Source organism: Platichthys flesus, chromosome 20 (genome assembly GCF_949316205.1).
Source record: "Platichthys flesus chromosome 20, fPlaFle2.1, whole genome shotgun sequence".
In the NCBI taxonomy this organism is placed as follows: Eukaryota; Metazoa; Chordata; class Actinopteri; order Pleuronectiformes; family Pleuronectidae; genus Platichthys; species Platichthys flesus.
Window position 1 is genome coordinate 3,172,428 of NC_084964.1, and position 21,011 is coordinate 3,193,438.

At 42.7% G+C, this 21,011-nt stretch overlaps 1 protein-coding gene across 1 annotated transcript in view; it reads left to right on the plus strand.

Moving 5' to 3' along the window:
* Window positions 1-21,011, plus strand: part of LOC133931767 (ryanodine receptor 2-like) — a 109,924-nt gene that overhangs the window by 22,348 nt on the left and 66,565 nt on the right. Inside the window, exons 14-39 of the mRNA XM_062378721.1 lie at window positions 1,272-1,455; window positions 2,314-2,449; window positions 2,680-2,775; window positions 3,557-3,675; window positions 4,153-4,286; window positions 4,897-5,138; window positions 5,381-5,573; window positions 6,514-6,718; window positions 6,977-7,081; window positions 9,313-9,416; window positions 9,577-9,660; window positions 9,852-10,011; window positions 10,328-10,475; window positions 10,610-10,713; window positions 11,545-11,649; window positions 12,436-12,610; window positions 14,033-14,241; window positions 14,665-14,841; window positions 15,256-15,401; window positions 15,488-15,602; window positions 15,816-15,976; window positions 16,395-16,554; window positions 17,703-17,789; window positions 18,362-18,493; window positions 19,285-19,379; window positions 19,844-20,019. Coding sequence (XP_062234705.1) covers window positions 1,272-1,455; window positions 2,314-2,449; window positions 2,680-2,775; window positions 3,557-3,675; window positions 4,153-4,286; window positions 4,897-5,138; window positions 5,381-5,573; window positions 6,514-6,718; window positions 6,977-7,081; window positions 9,313-9,416; window positions 9,577-9,660; window positions 9,852-10,011; window positions 10,328-10,475; window positions 10,610-10,713; window positions 11,545-11,649; window positions 12,436-12,610; window positions 14,033-14,241; window positions 14,665-14,841; window positions 15,256-15,401; window positions 15,488-15,602; window positions 15,816-15,976; window positions 16,395-16,554; window positions 17,703-17,789; window positions 18,362-18,493; window positions 19,285-19,379; window positions 19,844-20,019 — 3,752 coding nt within the window. The remainder of the gene's footprint in view (window positions 1-1,271; window positions 1,456-2,313; window positions 2,450-2,679; window positions 2,776-3,556; window positions 3,676-4,152; window positions 4,287-4,896; window positions 5,139-5,380; window positions 5,574-6,513; window positions 6,719-6,976; window positions 7,082-9,312; window positions 9,417-9,576; window positions 9,661-9,851; window positions 10,012-10,327; window positions 10,476-10,609; window positions 10,714-11,544; window positions 11,650-12,435; window positions 12,611-14,032; window positions 14,242-14,664; window positions 14,842-15,255; window positions 15,402-15,487; window positions 15,603-15,815; window positions 15,977-16,394; window positions 16,555-17,702; window positions 17,790-18,361; window positions 18,494-19,284; window positions 19,380-19,843; window positions 20,020-21,011) is intronic.

The following is a 21,011-nucleotide window of genomic DNA, read 5'->3' on the forward strand; positions in this document are numbered from 1 at the left end:
TACTTTACGGACCGCGAGGACCTAAATTTCAGTTTGGACCAGTTAATCACTCAGAACAATTATATAGGTAACAGATAAGTCTTTAGAGAGAAATAGACAGATCTACAGAGTGCAGACAGACACAAGACTCACAATATATAAAAAAAACTGTCTCCCCTTACTCATCCACAAAAACAGGTGGATCCAATGGAAACTCCCCCATGTTTAGAAGATCTTAGCAGTGGAAATCAATAGTAAACCATAGTCATATAAGGAGAGGAGCTATCACCACTCTTGTTAGACCTGCACTTGGCTTTGGAGCAAACCTTATTAGCCGGACTGCTTTGCTTTATGCAAAACCTATAGCCTTTGTAATTAGTTATGGTGAAATGCTACCTCCTTTTTGTCTTAGTATGGCGGGGATGCCCCCTTAGTGCACGTTTGCTCTTGAGCATGTGACGTTACTGCAGATAAGTTATGATATCTCAGCAACTAGTGAAAACCCAAATAACAAACTGTGTGGAGGTCTTAGTGACATTATAAGCTAAGTTTGGTGAAACTTTGATGTTTTTTTCCAAATACAATATTTCTTGAAGATGTTTCACCTGTCATCCAAGACGCTTTTTTAGTTCAGGTATTTAACCTTTGTGGGTCTGTACCCGCAGAGGTTAAATACCATAAGCATAAGAACGTATGCATAGATAGTCATGGCAAAATAACTTTGGACTATTCCTTTTTATTTGTATTTTATGTAGTGATATTGTAGTAGGAAATAAAAAAAAGCTCCAAACCATAAATTAAAAAGGGCGACCTCACATTTCTGTGAAATAAAATGTAGACTCTAGAGCCACATTAGCTGCCACCTCACAGATGGGTTTGTGTGTTTTGCTATAATAGAAAGGAAAGAGGAGAGATACTCCTCCTTGCTCACTGGAGGACTGGTCCTGTTGAGTTGAGACTGTAAAGTAAACATTAGAGACTCACTGTGGCAGTTATTACTCACTGAAAACTAAACTATACAATGCACTGTTGATAATGTGAATCTGGATGGAGCTGGATCTTAAACATGAAGCCCATTACATCTGTTCCATTCTATCAAACATCGGTCTGCACTTGGGAGGTGCCTAATGTTAATCAGCTTGCAGCAAAAGAGCATATCCTAATGCACCTGCATGTTTATATCAGTCAACGCATCTCATAACAGGAAGTCAAAACCAACATTACAGCAACAGTGAGAATCTGTCATTGCACACACGGTGACAGATGTGTTGTCCTCTACACCCTCCATCCAGGGGTCTGGACACACTGAGGAGAAAGGGGAGGAGTTCTACTTTAGATTTACCAATAGATTCAGTCAGCCTGAGTCTGCAGGATCTGATTGGCTACTTCCAACCACCTGGAGATCACCTGGAACACGAAGACAAGCAGAACCGGCTGAGAGCTCTGAAGAACCGACAGAACCTCTTTCAGGAAGAGGTGGGCAGTGTCTTTGTGTGTGTGCAATCATGTGTATGCATGAATGTGTGTGTATGTGTGTGTTTGTGTGTGATTGTGTGTGTGTGTGTGTGTGTGTGTGTGTGTGTGTGTGTTTGTGTGTGTGTGTGTGTGTGTGTGTGTGTGTTTGTGTGTGTGTATATGTGCGCGTGCATGTGTTAATGTGTTTGTGTAGTCCTGTTCAGAATTAGTTTTTCTGATGTTAGGTTACAATAAAATTACCATATAATTAGTAGATTTTTACATCTCCAATAATGATCCTATTACAGTGTGTTTCTGTGTGACACCACTGCTGTTCACTGTGAGACAAGTTACATTTTGTGTGGCTTGATCATTTTCATGCAAGGTAAATCAGTGCACGAGAATTGATTAAGAGAAGTGTTTTGTTTCTTTTTTTACCTTTACAGTAGATTAACACATCAGAGAAGACTTTAGAGTCCAGAGATTCAGCTTAAATAGGTGTTGTCTTTACTCACATTGCAAAAGTTCTTACACAAGAAGTCAGTCCAAAAAACTGTCACGAGTCAGGTAAATATCTAAAGCCTAGAAACACAAGCAAAGGTCATAGAAAATACTTAAAAATAGAAATATACCCTCCTCTCCTCTCCTCTCCTCTCCTCCATACTGCAGCACTCTATAAACATTTAGGAGAAGTGTTGACAGGACTGCAACAGTGTGACACTGGACCAGAGCTTGTCTTTGAGGTTTCCACTGCAGCTCTCTGCACTGTCTTCACAGTGACTGTTTCCCTCTCCCGTCCACTTCATTTGATTATAATTAACAGCGTTTTCTGAATGCAGCTGAATGAACCAGTGAAACCACCAACCTCTGTGTCTCTAGGGGATGATCAGCCTGGTGCTGGAGTGTATTGATCGACTTCACGTCTACAGCAGTGCAGCTCATTTTGCTGAGGCCGTAGGAAGGGAGGCAGGAGAGGCCTGGAGCTCCATCCTCAACTCCCTCTACCAGCTCCTGGGTATACACAATTTGTTTTGCCTCTGTCCTGGGCTTTACATTTTAATCTTCACAAAAAGAGATGATCATTCGTACACAACAAAGATCAGGTTGAAATTAAAAACTAATGAAATGGGATAAACACTGATGTCACAATAGTAAGCAAGACTGTTTGCTCATTTCTTCCTCTGTACTCTTTCCTCTGCCCTCTGCACTCTGTCCTACTTCCCCTGCCCCCCTTCTTCCTCCCAGCTGCACTGATCAGAGGAAACAGGAAGAACTGTGCCCAGTTTTCTGGTTCTCTGGACTGGCTGATTAGCAGACTGGAGCGACTGGAAGCCTCTTCTGGTAGGTCACCCTGACTCTGTGAGATACTCACACTATTCTGATCAATGACTCATCACCACTGGACCATCATAAAATGATGATGATGTTGAAATCACAAGATCCAGTGTCAGTTCTCTCAAAACACTGCAGCATATGTCAGCAGCCTGGTTCATTCAGGTGATTATTTGGAACACTTGTATTGTAAGGATTTAGGTACACTCTGTGGAAGTATATACAGCAGATTCCGAATATATGTAGGACTTTTACAGCAGTTTGTGATGAACAGCCTGTTGCCTGTTTGTGCCGAGCTCAGTGCATTGTTCACAAATCTTGCATCCCGTGCCAGGCATGGCCTGAAGAAAAGAAAGACAAGTAAACAAACACATACATTCAAACAAGACAACAGACTTGGATATCAACCTGTTTTCTTGCGTGGGCAATCCATCATGACTTTATCACTTAATCAAAGTATGTACAGCTTCATGGATACAGGAATGTTAGTGTAGTGGAGTAATTATTAGCTATTTAAAAAGCTTAATAGGAATATTGTCCTATTCAGAATAAGGGCAGACACCTCACCAATGTGTGCATACAGTAGTAGTGAGTGATTAAGCTCAGCTACCTGTAACGTCTTCTTTTCACACCAGAAATGTAGGAGTAAGGACTGTTATATATTTCAGGTTTCTCCTCTACTCATCCTGTTATAGCCAGGCGCTACTTTTAGCCCAAGGATAGTTTAAAAGCTGACTCTACCTATTATTCATTTTCACTGTATTGTATGTATGCATCTCTGTTTTTCTAGGTATACTTGAGGTACTTCACTGTGTGCTCGTGGAAAGTCCTGAGGCACTGAACATAATCAAAGAGGGACACATCAAATCTATTATATCTCTACTTGACAAGCATGGACGCAACCACAAGGTTTGGGCACTTAATTACAGTAGAAAAGCGCTATATAAATACAGACCATTTGAAACTCAAATTTATAGGCAAATAACCTACATGGTGTGAACAGGATTGTATGGCTTTGTGGGAAGGATCTGGGCAGGGGGGGCAGAAGAGGCTTCAGTGCTGTTTGAAGTAATGATTTACAGTTATAATTTGCTGGATAAAGACACATATGACCCACTTAAGGTGCGTGGTTGTGTATTTACTTGCAGTGACATTACCCACTGCCTCTATTTTCTTTTTCTCTGTATTACTTTGTTCAGGATCTTTAATCAAGAAAGATTTCTCTAGAAAAACAAACTTTGAGACAAATAGCTGCAGCCTGTCCAGATCCCGTCAGTCAGTCTGTGCAGCTCAGGCCAGTCAGTGCCTGCAGACATGTGTTTGCACTGGAGCAATGATACATTACAACAATGACATGTTCTCTGTGTGTCTGTGCGTGCTGGTTAGGTTCTGGATGTGTTGTGTTCGCTATGTGTGTGTCACGGTGTAGCAGTTCGCTCCAACCAGCACCTAATCTGTGACAACCTGCTGCCAGGAAGAGATCTACTACTACAGACCCGCCTGATCAACCACGTGAGCAGGTACACACGCACACAAACACACACACCCACACAGACACAATCACAGACACACACACACACACACACACACACACACCAACAACACTGGACAATAAAATGAAAACATCTGCTGTCATCAGAGAAAGGTTTATGTACTCAATGTAACCTTTAATATAAATTTCTATTGGGAATTCTTAAATGTCCGTCTTAGGTTGAGCAATTTACAAGTAAATATAACTGTACTGACATTCACAGCATAGCTCAGAAGTAACATTTGTATGGGTTGGGTTGCATGACAAACACAACACATGTGCTGGGTCATGGCACTTAGTTGTGTGGAGAGAGGTTGTAAGGGGTGGTTTAAAAAAGGAACATACACACACTTGCATATAAGATAATTTCTTACATACAGTAGCCTACTCGTGGTTGTCATCATACACAGAAGTTTAGTGGTGTTCACTGTACTTCACTCTGACTTTTATTTTATTCTGTTTGACCAAACCATTGAGTAACAAAACTAACGATACAAGCTGTACATAGTTTGGTATTATACATAGTTTTACCTTCAATTTTAATCTGGTTGCCTTTGAGACGGTTAACATTTATATCATCTTTTTTCTCCACCCTGCAGCATGCGTCCAAACATCTTTCTGGGGGTCAGTGATGGCTCCGCTCAGTACAGGAAGTGGTACTATGAGCTGATCGTGGATCAGGCGCTGCCATTTGTCACAGCAGAGGCCACTCACCTCAGGGTGGGCTGGGCCAGCACCAGTGGCTATGCACCCTACCCCAGTGGAGGGGAGGGATGGGGAGGCAACGGGGTGGGTGATGACCTCTACTCCTACGGCTTTGATGGACTTCACCTCTGGTCAGGTGAGCTGCGTGTATCGAGGGACAGATGATGGTGTAACTATGTATGGATGAAACTCAATATTATAAAGCAATAAGTTAAGTTAAGCTAGTCTCAATGTTTTACAATAATCAGAAAACATAATGCATGATGAACTCAGACAGATTATAAATTCTGAAACATACTGTTCCAGTTGCTGATTGGAATTGCAGACGTTAAACACAAACCCTTCCTTCTTCACTGTTCCTCGATAAAACCTGTGCAGGCTGTATTGCGCGCACAGTCACCTCTCCCAACCAACATGTGCTGAGGTCAGAGGATGTGGTGAGCTGCTGCCTGGACCTCAGTGTGCCCAGCATCTCCTTCAGGATCAACGGTCAGCCGGTTCAGGGCATGTTTGAGAACTTCAACTCTGACGGCCTCTTCTTCCCTGTAGCCAGCTTCTCTGCTGGTGTCAAGTCAGTCCCTTACAGCGAACACTCAACACTAATGAAAGCTCACCTATTATCCACTGCAATCTTGTTAAAGGGAATACAGCACCCTTCAGTATATATAGTGTGATAACCTAACAAATAGCTGCACAATATTTTCCATCTCCACAGACTACATATAGTGCATATATAACTACACTGCCAGACAACCCTCCATTCGTCTTAACTTATGTTATTCAAATATGTATATTTTTTATCTTTGTAAAAGTTGGATTTATTGTGAAACCACTGTCATAATAATAGTAATAATAATAATATTTTAAAAATACATTTGATTATGCTGTACCAAAGTCCACTTACTTACTCAGTCCAGTTAATAACTACTCAACTAACTGGAAAGCTTTGGAATTACCCTTTGGTTTCCACAGTAGATTTCATATTCCCTTGCACTTTACTAGTGTAGGTTTAAAATTCAGTGCTACTTTATAGCAGTTAACACAAGTGTTAGGTATACAACTGACTAAAATAAAGACTTAAGAAATCAAAATGTGATGATATGACACATTTGCCCTTTTCTTTTTATTAATCAATTTATTAATTGTGTATTTGAAATGATCAGAATATTTCAAAATGAATCTGTTAAATACATCACCACAGATCTAAGTCATGTCAACAGATGCATCAGTGAGTGTGATAAGTTTGAAAGAGAACCCTACTAGCTACATTTTGTGTTTGGGTGATTAAGTTTCAAAGTACATGAAATAGTACACATACAGAAAGTCAATGTGATGTCTGGCTGCAAACATTCAGTATATTTTATATCACTGGTAACTACTAGCTAACAAACTAGCAGAATATCTGTGTTTGGTGGTTGTGCTTAATGTTTCCTTTGACTTGAGAGAAATCCATTTTCTAATCTTATTCTTTTATCTTCCATATTCCTCCTCTGTCATATGTCACACTGCAGGGTGCGTTTTCTCCTCGGGGGTCGTCATGGGGAGTTTAAGTTTCTCCCCCCTCCGGGCTATGCTCCTTGCTATGAGGCAGTGTTGCCAAGGGACAAACTGAAGCTGGAGGCCAGTCAGGACCAGACTGCAGCCAGAGACCTCCTGGGACCCACCGTCACATTGAGCCAGGCAGCATTCACCCCGACACCTGTGGACACCAGCCAGGTACAGAGTACAGTGAGGGTGGTTAAAGAGACCCAACATGCTCAAATCTGTTTTTATCAAAAAGACGATCATATGCATAATAACAGACTAATTATCTGGCATACCCTTGAGTTGTGAAATAATCCAATATGTTTCTAAAGCTCAGCTCATTATTATGATTCTCTTTCTACCTTCTCTTCTGTCTTTGTCAATGAGGACAAACAGGAAAGGCAACAGAAGCATGATGATTGATATGTTTATTTTTGTGCGTGACTACAGATTGTGCTGCCTCCTCACCTGGACAGGATCAGAGAGAAGCTTGCAGAAAACATCCATGAACTGTGGGTGATGAACAAGATAGACCTGGGTTGGACCTATGGTGCTGTGAGTATCAGGCCAACCTCTCAGCATTGTTCATGAAACACCGATTATGCAGAACCGGACAGCCTGTGACTCTGCAACCTTTCTTCACACTTCTCGGCATACATTGTCATTAAACTAAACGAAAAATAAAAAACTGGTTATAACAAAGATTGTCGATGCTGGGTTAAGTGTTACATTACCATAACAGCGCAACGCATTAATCATTATGCTGATGGAAAAACACGTATATAATCAATGTTAGTGACTAAAACTGACAGAGACATATTATCCCTGTGAAAAATCATGATATATGGTGCCATGATAAAGCATCTCCAATATGCAGCGCTTACAGAGGAACTCATTGGTGGATGTCTGTTTAAAATACTCCCACACCTTAGATGATCAACTGTCAGGTTTCTTAGTTTTCTAGCTTCTTCTCCACAGGAATCGAACGTGCCTTTCGCATGATTTACTATCGTCACTTACGATGATGAGCCCCAATGCTACAGAGCGGCTCCAGAGTGCTCATCCCTCGCTTACTCCGACGTCATCATTATTCACCTTGTTGTGGCTGAAGAGGTAGAACAGGTACTAACCAGATGGTTGTGGATCGATCCCCGGCACCTCCATTCTGCGTGACAAAGTGTCCTTGGGCAAGACCATGGACAAATTGTTCCTGACAGCTGTGCCCGCAGCATATAAGTGATGTGTGATAGAGACAGGTATGAATGTGTGTGTGTCAATTTCTAAAGGGCAAATCCATACCGTGAAGCACTTTGAGTGGACATCAAGAGAAGAAAAGTGCTGTATAAATACAGACCATTTACCATTTGCTTGTACAAATTGTACAAAATGTCTTCACCACACTTCCTTGGAGTAAATCAGTCGAATGGTTCTCTAGATAGATCAATTACATACATGCATACACATTATAATCACATTATGGTAAAGGGACTCTTTGGAACTGCCACAGTTATCTCTGGGATGCAGTTTGGTTGTGTGACATCTTCGGCACATTCAGATGTTCAAGGGCACCTCTGAACTAAGTTCCGGCTGAATACAACACAGCCCAGTCTTCCAACTCAAGGTCCTTAAATCTTCCTTTAAATTCAGTTTACTAAACTGGATTATGAAGCAAAATGGAAAGAAATGGAAAGATAATTTGAACTGTTTCCCATACAGAGTATTATAGGAGATAGGGAAACATTTAAGAAGGTTAGAAATCAAATGGATTCGATCACAAAATTTACCGCAGATACGGGATTATTATAAGAGGCGGATTGGAAAGGAGCTCCCTCTAGGGGTGAACAATGTGGTACAAGTAATGATTGATACATATAAAGGGAACCGGGTCAGGACTATAACTACATTATATAAGGCATTGATGGATGACAAAAACACAACAGGGTATATAAAAGAAAAATGGGAAAGAGAATTTGACATGAAAGTATCTGACAATGAATGGGATAAGATGTGGGATAAGCATAAGACAACAACTTGTTCGCGAGCCTGGAGGGAGTTTTCCTGGAAAAATCTGATACGGTTCTTTATCACACCTAAAATTTCAAATAACTATTCTGAAACAAGAAAGTCATGTTGGAGGAATTGTGGGTCATCTGAGGCCAACCATGCACATGTATTCTGGAACTGTCCCAAAATAATAGGGTTTTGGGGAATGGTCCATAGGATAACACAAGATATTCTGGGATACAAATTTCAAATGAATCATGAGCTGATGTATCTAAGTATGTACATGGAGAATGATGTTCAGGATGGGGACTTGTATCTATTCAAGATACTCATGGTTGCAGGTAAAAAGGCCATCACAAGGAAATGGGGGACGGAAGATCTACCCACTCAGACCCATTGGGTAGACACAGTGCGGGAAATAAATATTATGGAAAGACTGACACACAGGCTAAGATTGACAGGATCACAGATGGACAGTAAATGGAGGAAGTGGACCCTATGGCAGTTGACTCAGACTTGACATGGCAGCAGTTTGTTATTTATTTCTTTTTCTTTTTTTGTTTCTGGTTGATGACTTGTATTTGTGTAGTTGTTGAATAAAAAGAAAATAGTAAAAAAAAATTCAGTTTACAAGCCCAGTCTGACTCAGGCTGCTGTGTGTTGTACTTTGACTTCAGCACAGCGATGGCCCCAGGAGCGACCTCACTTTCAGGAGCTGTGCTTTGTAAACAATCCCAGGAGTTAAATTTTCAAAATCTTGGCTTTTTTTACGTGTGTTTCAGGTGCGAGATGATAACAAGCGGCAACACCCCTGTCTGGTGGAGTTCTCCAAGCTTCCCGAACAGGAACGAAGTTACAATCTACAGATGTCTCTGGAGACACTCAAGTAAAGCATCAATACATAAGAGACCACATTTAAATCAACTTTTTATCAGTTACACCATTAGGGCAGATGGAGTGTTCATACTGTAATAGTGTATGTAATAGTATAATACAGTAACGTGTTTGTGTGTGTGGTTGTGTGTGTGTGTGTGTGTGTGTCATAGAACCCTCCTGGCTTTGGGTTGCCATGTTGGCCTAGCAGATGAACATGCTGTAGAGAAAGTCAAGAGCATGAAACTGTCACCAACGTAAGTCACCTCAACCACGGGCGGGATGCAGGACAATGATGACAATGTAATGATTTGATTTCATGAGATGATTAAAAGGACTCAACAAAAATGGTTATTACTGTGACTAAAGCAACAGGGATGTAGACATCAGCTCTGTGTGTTTGTGAGCAGCAAATAACGATTCAGTGCCTCGACTCTTATCTGTGCAGCTATGAGTTGTCCGGTGGTTATAAACCTGCTCCTCTGGACATGGGTCACATCAAACTGACCTCCACCCAGGAAGCCATGGTGGACAAACTGGCTGAGAATGCACACAATGTCTGGGCAAGAGACCGCATCCAGCAGGGCTGGACCTATGGCATCCAGCAGGTAGGAGACTACATAATGTTAAATATGTGCATTGACTGTATATAAAGATTGTTGACACGACAGCTCTCAAAAGGTAAGCCAAAACATCTGGATCATCCCCTGGTGTCTGGCTGCAATATAGGTCATAAACCCCGCCCCCTCCATATTTTGCAAATGGTACATGGAACGACTACTCACTCAACACAATCACCACTACACAGACTGGCTCCAAATCACCAGCGCAAGATGACAGTGTCTGTATTCAGGATGTTGGCTTCATTTTTGTATAGTATAACTGATCATTTCCTGTGTTCCTCTGTCATCTGCTGCTTGTCAGGATGTGAAGAGTCGTAGAAATCCCCGTCTGGTCCCCTACATGCTGCTGGACGAGAGAACCAAGAAGTCCAATAAGGACAGCCTGAGAGAGGCTGTCAGGACTCTGCTTGGATATGGATACAACCTGGAAGCTCCTGACCAGGACCATGGTACCATGCCTGCCTTTCATTGTATCATTGCATTTGCAAAAATGGCCCCCTCATTTACATACAAGTACAAAATATAAGATGTTTTTTCATAACTTGTCTTTTCTTTCTGTCCCTACCTGCCTCCCCCCATTTAGCAGCTCAGTCTGACATGAACAACATGTCTGCTGAGAGGTTCCGCATCTTCAGAGCAGAGAAAACCTACTGTGTCAATGCTGGGAAGTGGTACTTTGAGATGGAGGTCAGAAGATATGTGTGAAATAAATCAACTGTTGATGAATTTTTTCATCAAGTTTTAAAAATTTTCTAATAGTAAAACATGAATGTACAATTTTAACCAGTGTTGAGGTTCATTCCCAAAAGACTTAAAGGGGACATATTATGCCAATTTTACCACAGTTGATATGGTTCCTTGGGGTCTTCACTCTCACTCCCGGTGAGCCTGGCTGCGAGAGCCCAGCTCCCCAGCGCAGCCACGCAGTGGGAGCTTGAGCTGGCGCAGCAGCAGCATCCGTCCACACTGTTGAGTCAACGTTTAGAGGTGGCACAGGGGTCCCTTGTTTATGCTGCCACTTAAACGTCTGAAGGGTAGCAGCAGCGAGCTAACGCAAGCCTGGTGGAGCCCAGCTAGCGTTAGCTCGTTCGTCAAAGGCCATGTAGCGAGACTCCCTACATGGGCATGGTGTGACTATGATGTTTATTTCGGTCGTAATCCCATTCGACGCACTCTAGCGTATCGTTTCTGACATAGAGGAGCCACAACAAATCGCGGGAGTGCTTTTTTCCCAGAGTTTTTGGGACGGTAGACATGCCAGTTACCCAAATTAACGTGTAGAAGCACTACAAAAGTGGAATTTTCATATTATGTCCCCTTTAAAGCTTAACACCCATCACAATGGTCTAGTCTGAGCTGTGGTGTGCTGGGGTGAAGAAAACATTTTACTAAATGTTGTTACCTATTTACAAAGCATACTTACTGATACACCAAAAAGACTTTGTTTGTTTACTGAAAGAAAAAAAATGACCAGACTCTAGTTTGCTGGATGTGAACCTGTCCCTACGTTTTCTCCAGGTACTGACAGCAGGAGAGATGAGGGTGGGCTGGGCCAGGCCAGGATGCCTCCCAGACCAGGAGCTGGGATCCGATGACCAGGCCTTTGTCTTTGACGGCTTCAAGGTGGACGTTTTTTTCTTTGCTCATGCAGTCATACATCACACCCCGTGGCTTCTTTGCTTGTCATTGAGCTCATCATAAACTCACGTGTGAAATGTTTATTAGAGCAGCGGAACACAGTTAGAGTTCGGTGTCTAGGCTCTGACTTCATCACTCCTCCCGATAAGATTACATTAGTATAATGGCGAGTGATGAGCAATAACTTTCACTCCCCCTCGGTGCTGAGGTGGTTAAGGGGCTTTGACAGGAGACAGGCAGCAATATTGATACAGGGCAGCAGAAGCATTGACAAGCAAAGAGAGTGATGGGAAATCGTTGCAGCTTAAATAGACCACCAAATTGGGAGGGAATGTATTATAGATGGTTGTGGAGAGTGAGGCATATCACATGATTAAATCAGTGCCGCTCAAGTTAACGTTCAAAATCAGTGGTTATAGATGGGGAAGGATTTCTAAGCCTGGATGCTGGCAGCAGCCGTACCCACAGGTTATATGTTAATGGTGTGTCCCACACTCTGAACTTGATAACTCAAGATTTATCTCAGGGAATTTCCTCAAACTTGGCACAAACCTTCACTTACACTCAAAGATGAAGTGATCAGATTTGGATGACGGTGGCCTCAAACACCTCTTTTTTCGGGCTATAATTCAAGAATTCATACGCCTATTATGACACAATACACTTAATACCTTTTCTCAAATTCCAGTAAAGTCTTCACTACACATCTTATATGTTTCTAGACAGACGTGAAAAAAACAAGACAGTAAATTCTATTTAATATTTCCGCAGGTCCAGCGCTGGCACCAGGGCAACGAGCACTTTGGGCGTGCGTGGCAGACGGGAGACGTGGTGGGATGCATGGTGGATCTGAACGAACACACTATGATATTCACACTGAATGGAGAAGTGCTGTTGGATGATTCCGGCTCTGAACTAGCATTCAAGGACTTTGAAGCTGTTGAAGGTCAGGGCAGTGTCCATTACATCATAGAAATGTTTGAATTAGGGAGATTTTCCCTTGGGGAATAGATTTGTGACATGTTACCGATCAAACCAGACATTTTACAAGGAAGCACGTGTGTCTGCTCATTGTCTGTACAGCTTTTGCTGAGTGATATCCATAACGTTAGATTTCACTGCAGGCAGCATCACTCTTCTGCTGCATTTGAAGTTTTGTGCTGTATTCAATTCCCTAGCCTGTGACGGTCCACTTCTAATAATAACATAAAAGATCTTTAAGAAGTTTTTTGCAGCACTATTCACAGCTTTATCTCTCTCTCTCTCTCTCTCTCTCTCTCTCTCTCTCTCTCTCTCTCTCTCTCTCTCTCTCTCTCTCGCTCTCTCTCTTTCTCTCTTTCAAACACACTGATCTGTCTAGATCTGTCTAGAATATGGCACCGGTTCCAATACAACCGGTACCTACCCGGACCGAAATGAAGCGCAGATTTCGGTGCTTCATTTCGGTGCCTGAGCCAATTGAACAGAGGTCTTCGTTCCTCCCGCCTCCTCACACTTCCACTCCTTCCTTCACAGCAAGGGGCGCCTCCCATCAGGCCCCCCCACATGAGTCTGGCGCGTCTGCCGATGGACAAACTCTTGTCTCCGCGTTAATGCGTGCGTCAGGGCTTCCGTGCATGAAATTACATCATGCATATTTCAAAATCAATTTTTCTTATAGGCAAAACCTATAGTTTATTTACATCCAGAAATAATGTATGATTATATGGAAGGAACCATATCATCATGGAAAATGATTTCATAAAGTCCAGATATACATTAACTCTTCCGACTAACAATATTTACATTGACAAAACAGTTTATTTAGATTGATCAATCATCCTCATATAAGATGTCGTGTTGACATCATTATGAAACGGCATCATTACAATATAAAAAAGTTTGAATATTCTTAGTGGGGTATTTACAGAGTACGTAGAGTATTCATCGCCTCTCTGATGCGTGTCATTAACACTGAAGCTCAGGTGGTTCACTGCGGCTCACAAACCCCTCAGCCTCATCTCTGTCCTTCTAATCCTTTGCTGTACGACTTGAACACTCCTGAAGATGAAGGGTCTCAGCTCTGTCCTCATAATGCTGTGCAACATGTTAATCAGAGCTTCATAACACTTCAGAAAATCTCTGTTCAGTTTTATAATCAACAGTTCGCCGTTGCGAGTTAATCCATTTTGGGTTCAAATGGATTATTTGGGTTTATCTCTTACACAAATATATATAAATTGACACGGTTCTGAATTGATGCACCGATTGAATATGCATTTCTCTTTTTCTGAACACAGTGGTTTATTAAATATAGTGCGCAGATGGCCAGGTGCATTTTGACTTTCACAAGTAATCCAGAATTTGATTTCCTCTGTCTGTTTCGCAGGTTTTATCCCTGTGTGCAGTCTGGGTGTGTGTCAGGTGGGGATGATGAACTTCGGTAAAGACGTCAGCACTCTGAAGTACTTCACCATCTGCGGCCTGCAGGAAGGCTACGAGCCTTTTGCTGTCAACATGAACAGAGATGTGACAATGTGGCTTAGCAAGAGGCTTCCTCAATTTGTACCCGTTCCTACCAACCACCAGCACATAGAGGTGAGGACGGTCGTCTGGAATCTTAAAAGTATAATAATAATAATAATAACTTTGTTTCTCCACACCTTTTAAAACAAAGTTACAAAATGCTTTACAATTAAACAGATGATGCAAGTAAAACAACATAAATATTACACACCAAACCAATAGTAAAGAATTCCGTAACAGGCATGGAGTTCAACAGCTGAAGGGCCTGAACAGCAAAAGCCGGTTCACTTCTAGTAAAAAGTCCCCCTCTTGGATCAGTTAGAGCCCTAATGGAGAATCTCAGACAGTCTCTAGCTGTCTCAGTTGGTCAAAGCAGGACTGACTACTTTAGTCTTTAAGCAACAAAAGACGGCTCAGAATACAAACAAACTCTTAGGTTCGGCAAAGACAGAACTAATTGAGACAGAAAACATGAACCTTTCTTTTTCTCTCCAGGTGGCGAGGATAGATGGAACAGTGGAGATTTGTCCATGCCTAAAGGTCACCCAGAGGTCATTTGGCTCACAGAACAGTTACACTGACATCACTTTCTACAGACTGAGTATGCCCATAGAGTGTGCAGAGTCCTTCTCCAGATCCAGGAGTAATGGCAGCCTCTTCTCACCCAAGACGGTAACAGATTCTGTGTGTAACACACACATACACACACACACATATACACATGCATAGACACTCAATTGAAGTCCATCTATCAGTGCTGCTACTGATGTGTATCAAATGATCCATTGTAACGTGTGATGCCGTGTCAAAACAGTTGTGATCGAGGTATTTGTTAATAGCAGTCAGTTTGAGAGCAGGAGTTATTGGTTTCACATTCAGATTCTTAATGCTCTCACTCAAAACCCAGCACTCACACTCAGATAGCTCTTGCTTGTGTTTGGATTTGCTCTGTTTGTGCCCAAACTGTGTGCTTGAACTCAGATCTCCTGTGCTCAAGCTACAACCCCTTTCCTCACACTAATGCTAAGAACAGGGTTGGGTATGTGATGAAGAGCATGTGCGGTGTGTTCACTGTCTGTTCTGCAGGAGCTGGAGGACTTTGAAACCGTATCAGACTTTGAGGTTCTGATGAAGTCGTCTCATGGTCACAATGGTCCTAACGGACCCGAGAGAGACGAATTCAACAACCACAAGGACTTTAACCAGGAGAAACCATCCAAGCTCAAACAACGGTGAACTCCCTGGGATGTTTACTCGTCTGTCATTGTAGTCTGATCACTGTTTTTGAACTGAGACCAGATAATCTGCTCTTCATTAGGTTCATGATGAAGAGGAACAAACCAGACAACAGCTGCCCGTCATCTGCTCGGCTGTCAGAGGAAGTGATGGCCGATTACCGAGATGACTACGAGTTCCTCACGCAAGCTTCCACTGTAGGTCCAGACACAAACAAAATAAATTCATTGAACACACACATACAGTACATGCTCCACCAGCTCCCAACTCCAAGAGGTAGAATTAGAAAGGTTTCCATAGGTTTTATTTCCATTTGTAATGTTTAAAACAGTTTCTTAATGTTATGTTTTACTTCATGAAAGTGACTTGAGGGTGGTGCGATTAAATGTAATTCACCTCTCTCTGTGCAGTACTACTACTCAGTACGGATCTTCCCTGGTCAAGAGCCCAGCAGTGTGTGGGTAGGCTGGGTCACCTCCGACTTCCATCAGTACGACCCAGGGTTTGAGCTGCACAAGGTCCGAACTGTCACTGTTACACTGGGAGACGAGAAAGGCAAGGTTCATGAGAGGTTAGTCCAGTTCCAGTCAATCCACAGCTCAATGTCTTGTGATCACTAGCTCATCTTTAGACCATTACAATCTGTAGGATCCTCTGGTATTTATCTGGCAACATATAAAACATCACCATCATATCTCATGTTTACTGGAATTGTCCTGCCAGACCGTGCAGAAGCAGTTATTTGAGCCACAAGTCATTTTAATATCTTTCCATTTTTGCTGTTGATGCAGACGTTAAATTACTAGAGCTCATTAATCCTTTACATCACCGCCTCCCTTCCCTTCCCAATTAAAAATAAGAAAGATCAGCACTTTGTGTTGCAGTCTTGAAATTCCTTATGAAGCAAATGCTGCTGTGTGAAATCCTGAGAGCTACTGTGACCATTTACCATGTTACAATATTACATGGTGTGGTTATGTGTTGTCCAGTATAAAGCGCAGTAACTGTTACATGGTCTGGGCCGGAGAGAGCAGCAGTCCTGGCCAGGGGAGGAACAACAACGGCTTAGAGATTGGCTGTCTAGTTGACACAACAATTGGTCTCCTGACCTTCACTGCCAACGGCAAAGAACTCACCACTTATTATCAGGTAAATAGTTTTTCCACTGTTGCTTGTTTTTTGATTTATTTATTTTCTTCTTTCTTAGATTTTGTTCATCCAACCATCTGTATCTCCTTTAACCTCCTTCCTCCCTGCCTCCTCTTTCTCTTTGTTTTTATGTATTTTATCTGCTCCCATTCTCAGATTCTCACACTATAACTATCTGGTACCGGCTATTTTAATACCACTTTGTTCTATTCTGCAGAAAATGTTAAAGAAAGAATAAAACATTGTACAGCTCCTCTTTTCAGTCTCTGCAGGGGTTTTCTGTCAAAGTTTGTGACGTCTCCGCCTCTAATTCTAATTATAGTACATTGGAAGCAACTTATACTGATGAAAGGGACAAACGTGATCACTATAAGTGGTTTACACTGTTCTAGAATTAGAAACTGTAAATTACTATATTCTAATTCTGTAGCTATTGTGTATTAGTCCCAGAACTCGAGGCTCTCTCTCTAACAGACTTAGCTGACGTCTCTGACCCGCCACAGTTTAAAGTTGATATGTTTGAAATTACGCCACAATATCAACACTCATCATCACATAATGATCAATACCTTTCTCAAACGAGTCTAATCTTTCTTCATAGCTGAAGGTTCATTCATAATTCAGCTTGTATCTCGCGCTGACACTCACTCACTCACTCACACAAACACTTACACTCACACACACACACACAGTGACATGTGTAAACTCAGACTGGGTAAAAACCAAAGATTTAAGAAACATAGACGTGTATGGAGAGCCAGAGGATATGGCGGGGTGCGCTCAGTTTAACTCAATGCTGTTGGTAGTGCACAGCGTGAATGATAGAGACACATAGAGAGGAGCAGAGCCGTTACAAACTGTTGAAAATAACTTTTTTACCGTCCATGAAAAGACCCAAATGAAAGCAGACTTAGTGGAGCTGTGCCTGGCTCCCTGGGTGTCTGCCCCTGGCCTGTCACATTATATCACAACACCCCACAGACGTATTGACTGGAAAAGTAATGAGGCTTTTCAGGAGCATTGTTTTCTTTGGGGGAGTGTAACTCCCTCTACCACAGACATAGCAGATCTTTTACATCCACAAAAAACATATGGAGAAAGAAACAACCGAAAAGGCGTCATATGTCAACTAAGCAATGTCTCCGCAGGTGGAGCCCAGCACTAAGCTGTTCCCTGCAGTCTTTGCCAAGGCCACCAGCCCCAATGTCTTCCAGTTTGAACTGGGGCGAATAAAGGTAAGGAGGACACACACACACACATACTCTTGCATCATCAAAATAAACTGGTGTATTGTTGTAACTGTCCTCTAAAGCTGACAGAGGTTGAGATGCACACTCAGTAGAGATGTCTAACTTCTTTTCACACTGCGGTACCGTTGATCTACCAAAAACTCCCGGTTTCTTGCTGAGAAGGGAGTCTGCTGACCTCAGTGACAAAGGAACCCTGCCTGTGCTGATGCTGATTCGTAAAAAAAAGCCTGCCAGTGACACACTAGTAGAGAGACCACTTTTCTCACTAGGCCCCTTCTCCTGTCAGCAATCCAGCACTGAGCTTAGTTTCAATTCATTTAGGTCAACAAAGGGACACACACAGGAATCAAACCCAAATACATCAGGGATTAGAGTGTTCAGACATAAGGAGGACCATGACATCACAGGTCAACCCACTGCCTAGAAGAAGGGATACTCCTCTGGAATATGAATCTAAACCATGATGGAATTTTTAATGGTGTTTCACAGAGAAGATCCAGAATGGATTCCGAGCCTCATCCTCTGTGTTTCCATAACGTGTGTGTGTTTCCTGTCAGAATGTGATGCCTCTGTCAGCGGGTCTGTTCAAGAGTGAGAAGAAGAACGCAGTCCCTCAGTGTCCTCCTCGGCTTCATGTCCAGTTTCTCACCCCTGTTTTTTGGAGTCGTGTTCCCAACCACTTCCTCAAGGTAATAACCGGCTTTTTCCTGTTTTGAGTCTGATGATGCTTTTCATATGCTTTCTATCCTCACAACAACACACTAGGTGGTGAAGCAAAACAAGCTGAGACTTGTATCCTCAGGGAGATTCAGTTGCAAATACCAGCACATGTGAAAATGTATTTAGGGTATTTACTCAAGCTCTAAAAGCTCACTTCAAATACAAAGCACAACAGGAAACTAAATGCCTCATCTCACAACTAGTGCAGTGTCTTTTGTAAACATGCCTGTATGAAATGGGTTGTTTGCTTTGTCTGTAGTTATGCACGTTTCAGCTTTCTTTCTCAAAATTCACAAGTTACCAGCAGTTATTGAGCAGCAGCAAGTAAAGACTGGCTGCGGGACTCAATGCACCAAACCCTGAAACAACACAACACAGCTCCACAAACAACTTTTCACGTGTTCATTCAATGTTCAGTGAAGCTCATTACGCTGAAAACTGAACTGGAGAATCAGTTGTCATTGCCCTTGTTGTGAAGGCGCTGTTTGACAACTTAACACTATAACAGCCACAACGGTAATTATATTACCTTTATTATAATTTATATATATAATATTTATCTATATTTTGGGTTAGAGATGTGAAGGATTTGGGCATAATTAGAAAAACTAAAGAAATCTCCCGCCTGTCACATACAGTATGCATGGGGTCTGTCGTGTCTCGGATTGGGGTTATCCTGAGACAAACAGTGCTGGCCAGAAGAACTTGAAGAAAATGTTACGGATGCTGCCTGTGAAGTGCTAACAGTTAATCTCTCCAGGTGTCAGCATCCAGAGTGAACGACCGACATGGCTGGTTGGTCCAGTGTAAAGAACCAATGCAGTTCATGTCACTGCACATACCCGAGGAGAACAGGTGGAGTACCCACAGATCACACAAACACACAAAACCTTGAACAGACTTGACCTCCGGAAGATGTCTGGACATGAACAACGCAACAGGAGATACTGTTTTAATTTACAGCACATCAACACCGGCGTCAGCCCTTATCACTAGTAGCTCTCTTTACATCTTCGTTGGTGTCCTCTGTGTGTATGGCATCGATTTTCATCAGCTGTAGTGAGGCTTAATGCATTTAGTCCCTTACCCTAACCTCAACCATCACAACTAACACAACAGCAACAGCTGTAACCGCTCTTTAAAATGGGTCAGAAAGTGAGGACGGGCCAAAAACACCTCACTTTCCCAAAATGTCCTCCCTCTGTCTAGGCTTAAAATGATTCTCACAAAGATATCTGTACAAGTGCGACCAGAGACACACACTTTCTTCCTCCTGCTTACTCATTTCTCTCCCCCCCCCCCTCTTTCCTGTTGTACAGATCGATGGATATCCTGGAGCTGTCCGAGCAGAGGGACTTATTAAAGTTTCACTACCATACCCTCAGACTGTACTCTGCAATCTGTGCTCTGGGAAACAACCGGGTGGCACATGCCCTCTGCTCTCATGTGGACGAAGCACAGCTCCTGCAGGCTATAGAGAATAAGTACATGCCAGGTAATACACCCAGCACAGAGGAAGACTATCACTTATCGAGCCTGACCTAGAAAAAATACTTGAAGCCAGAAAATAATCAGAGCTTGCCCTTGATCTATTGTACATCTCCTGATGCACTCAGACACATCATCAGTGATTAACCCTGAGGTCAAAGGATGGTTTGGGTCTTGCCAAGGTAAAAGAGCTCTACAGTACAGGTTTGCCATTCACCAATTCACCGACACACATTTGTGCAGTGCATCTATGTGTAGCACTTTCTCTATCGCACATTCCTACGCTCTCAAATGAAACAGCCGTCCGGCCGCGAAGCCCACTTCGGCACGCAGGCTGGGGGAGACTTGGATTGAATCGCTTGACCTGCTCAAGGCCTTCTCCACCAAGATGACCTTTCTTTGAACACCTGAGAGTCTATATCTCACCGAGGGGCTGACCAGTGAACCTTCTGCTGCCCACTTCTATGGTTTGGCATTGTGCATTCCACCCTCAATTTAAGCAATCCTCCACCACGTCTTCATACTTGGCTCGATTCCTCTCTGTGGCCTCGTCCATCTGTTCTTCCCACGGAGCTGTGAGCTGCAGCGTGGCCACCTGTCTCCATGGCTCTGACAGCATTTCTGGCCCAAGTGTGGTCAAGGTAATGGACTCCGGGAGTTGACGATAAATCCCCTCAGGTCAACCTTCGGCTGCCAGTTTCTTTGATGCAACACAGAGCTATTCATTAAAAAAACGGCTCAGTATTTTCCAAAGTGTTCAGTGGTGGATTAACCTTCATTTGATGCTCTGTGTGTGGGACTGAGTCTAAATATTCTACCGTGTGTGAATTCATGGTGATGAGGGAACATGTCACCCTGTGCAACAGTATGACTCACTGACGTGCTGGAGCTCTGAGGTTCGGAGGAATCAGATCTATCAGGCTTTTTATACAAACACTACACCTGTTAGGAGGAGACACTCAATGTTTGTATGGCTCTGCACATGGGACTTGTTGACGA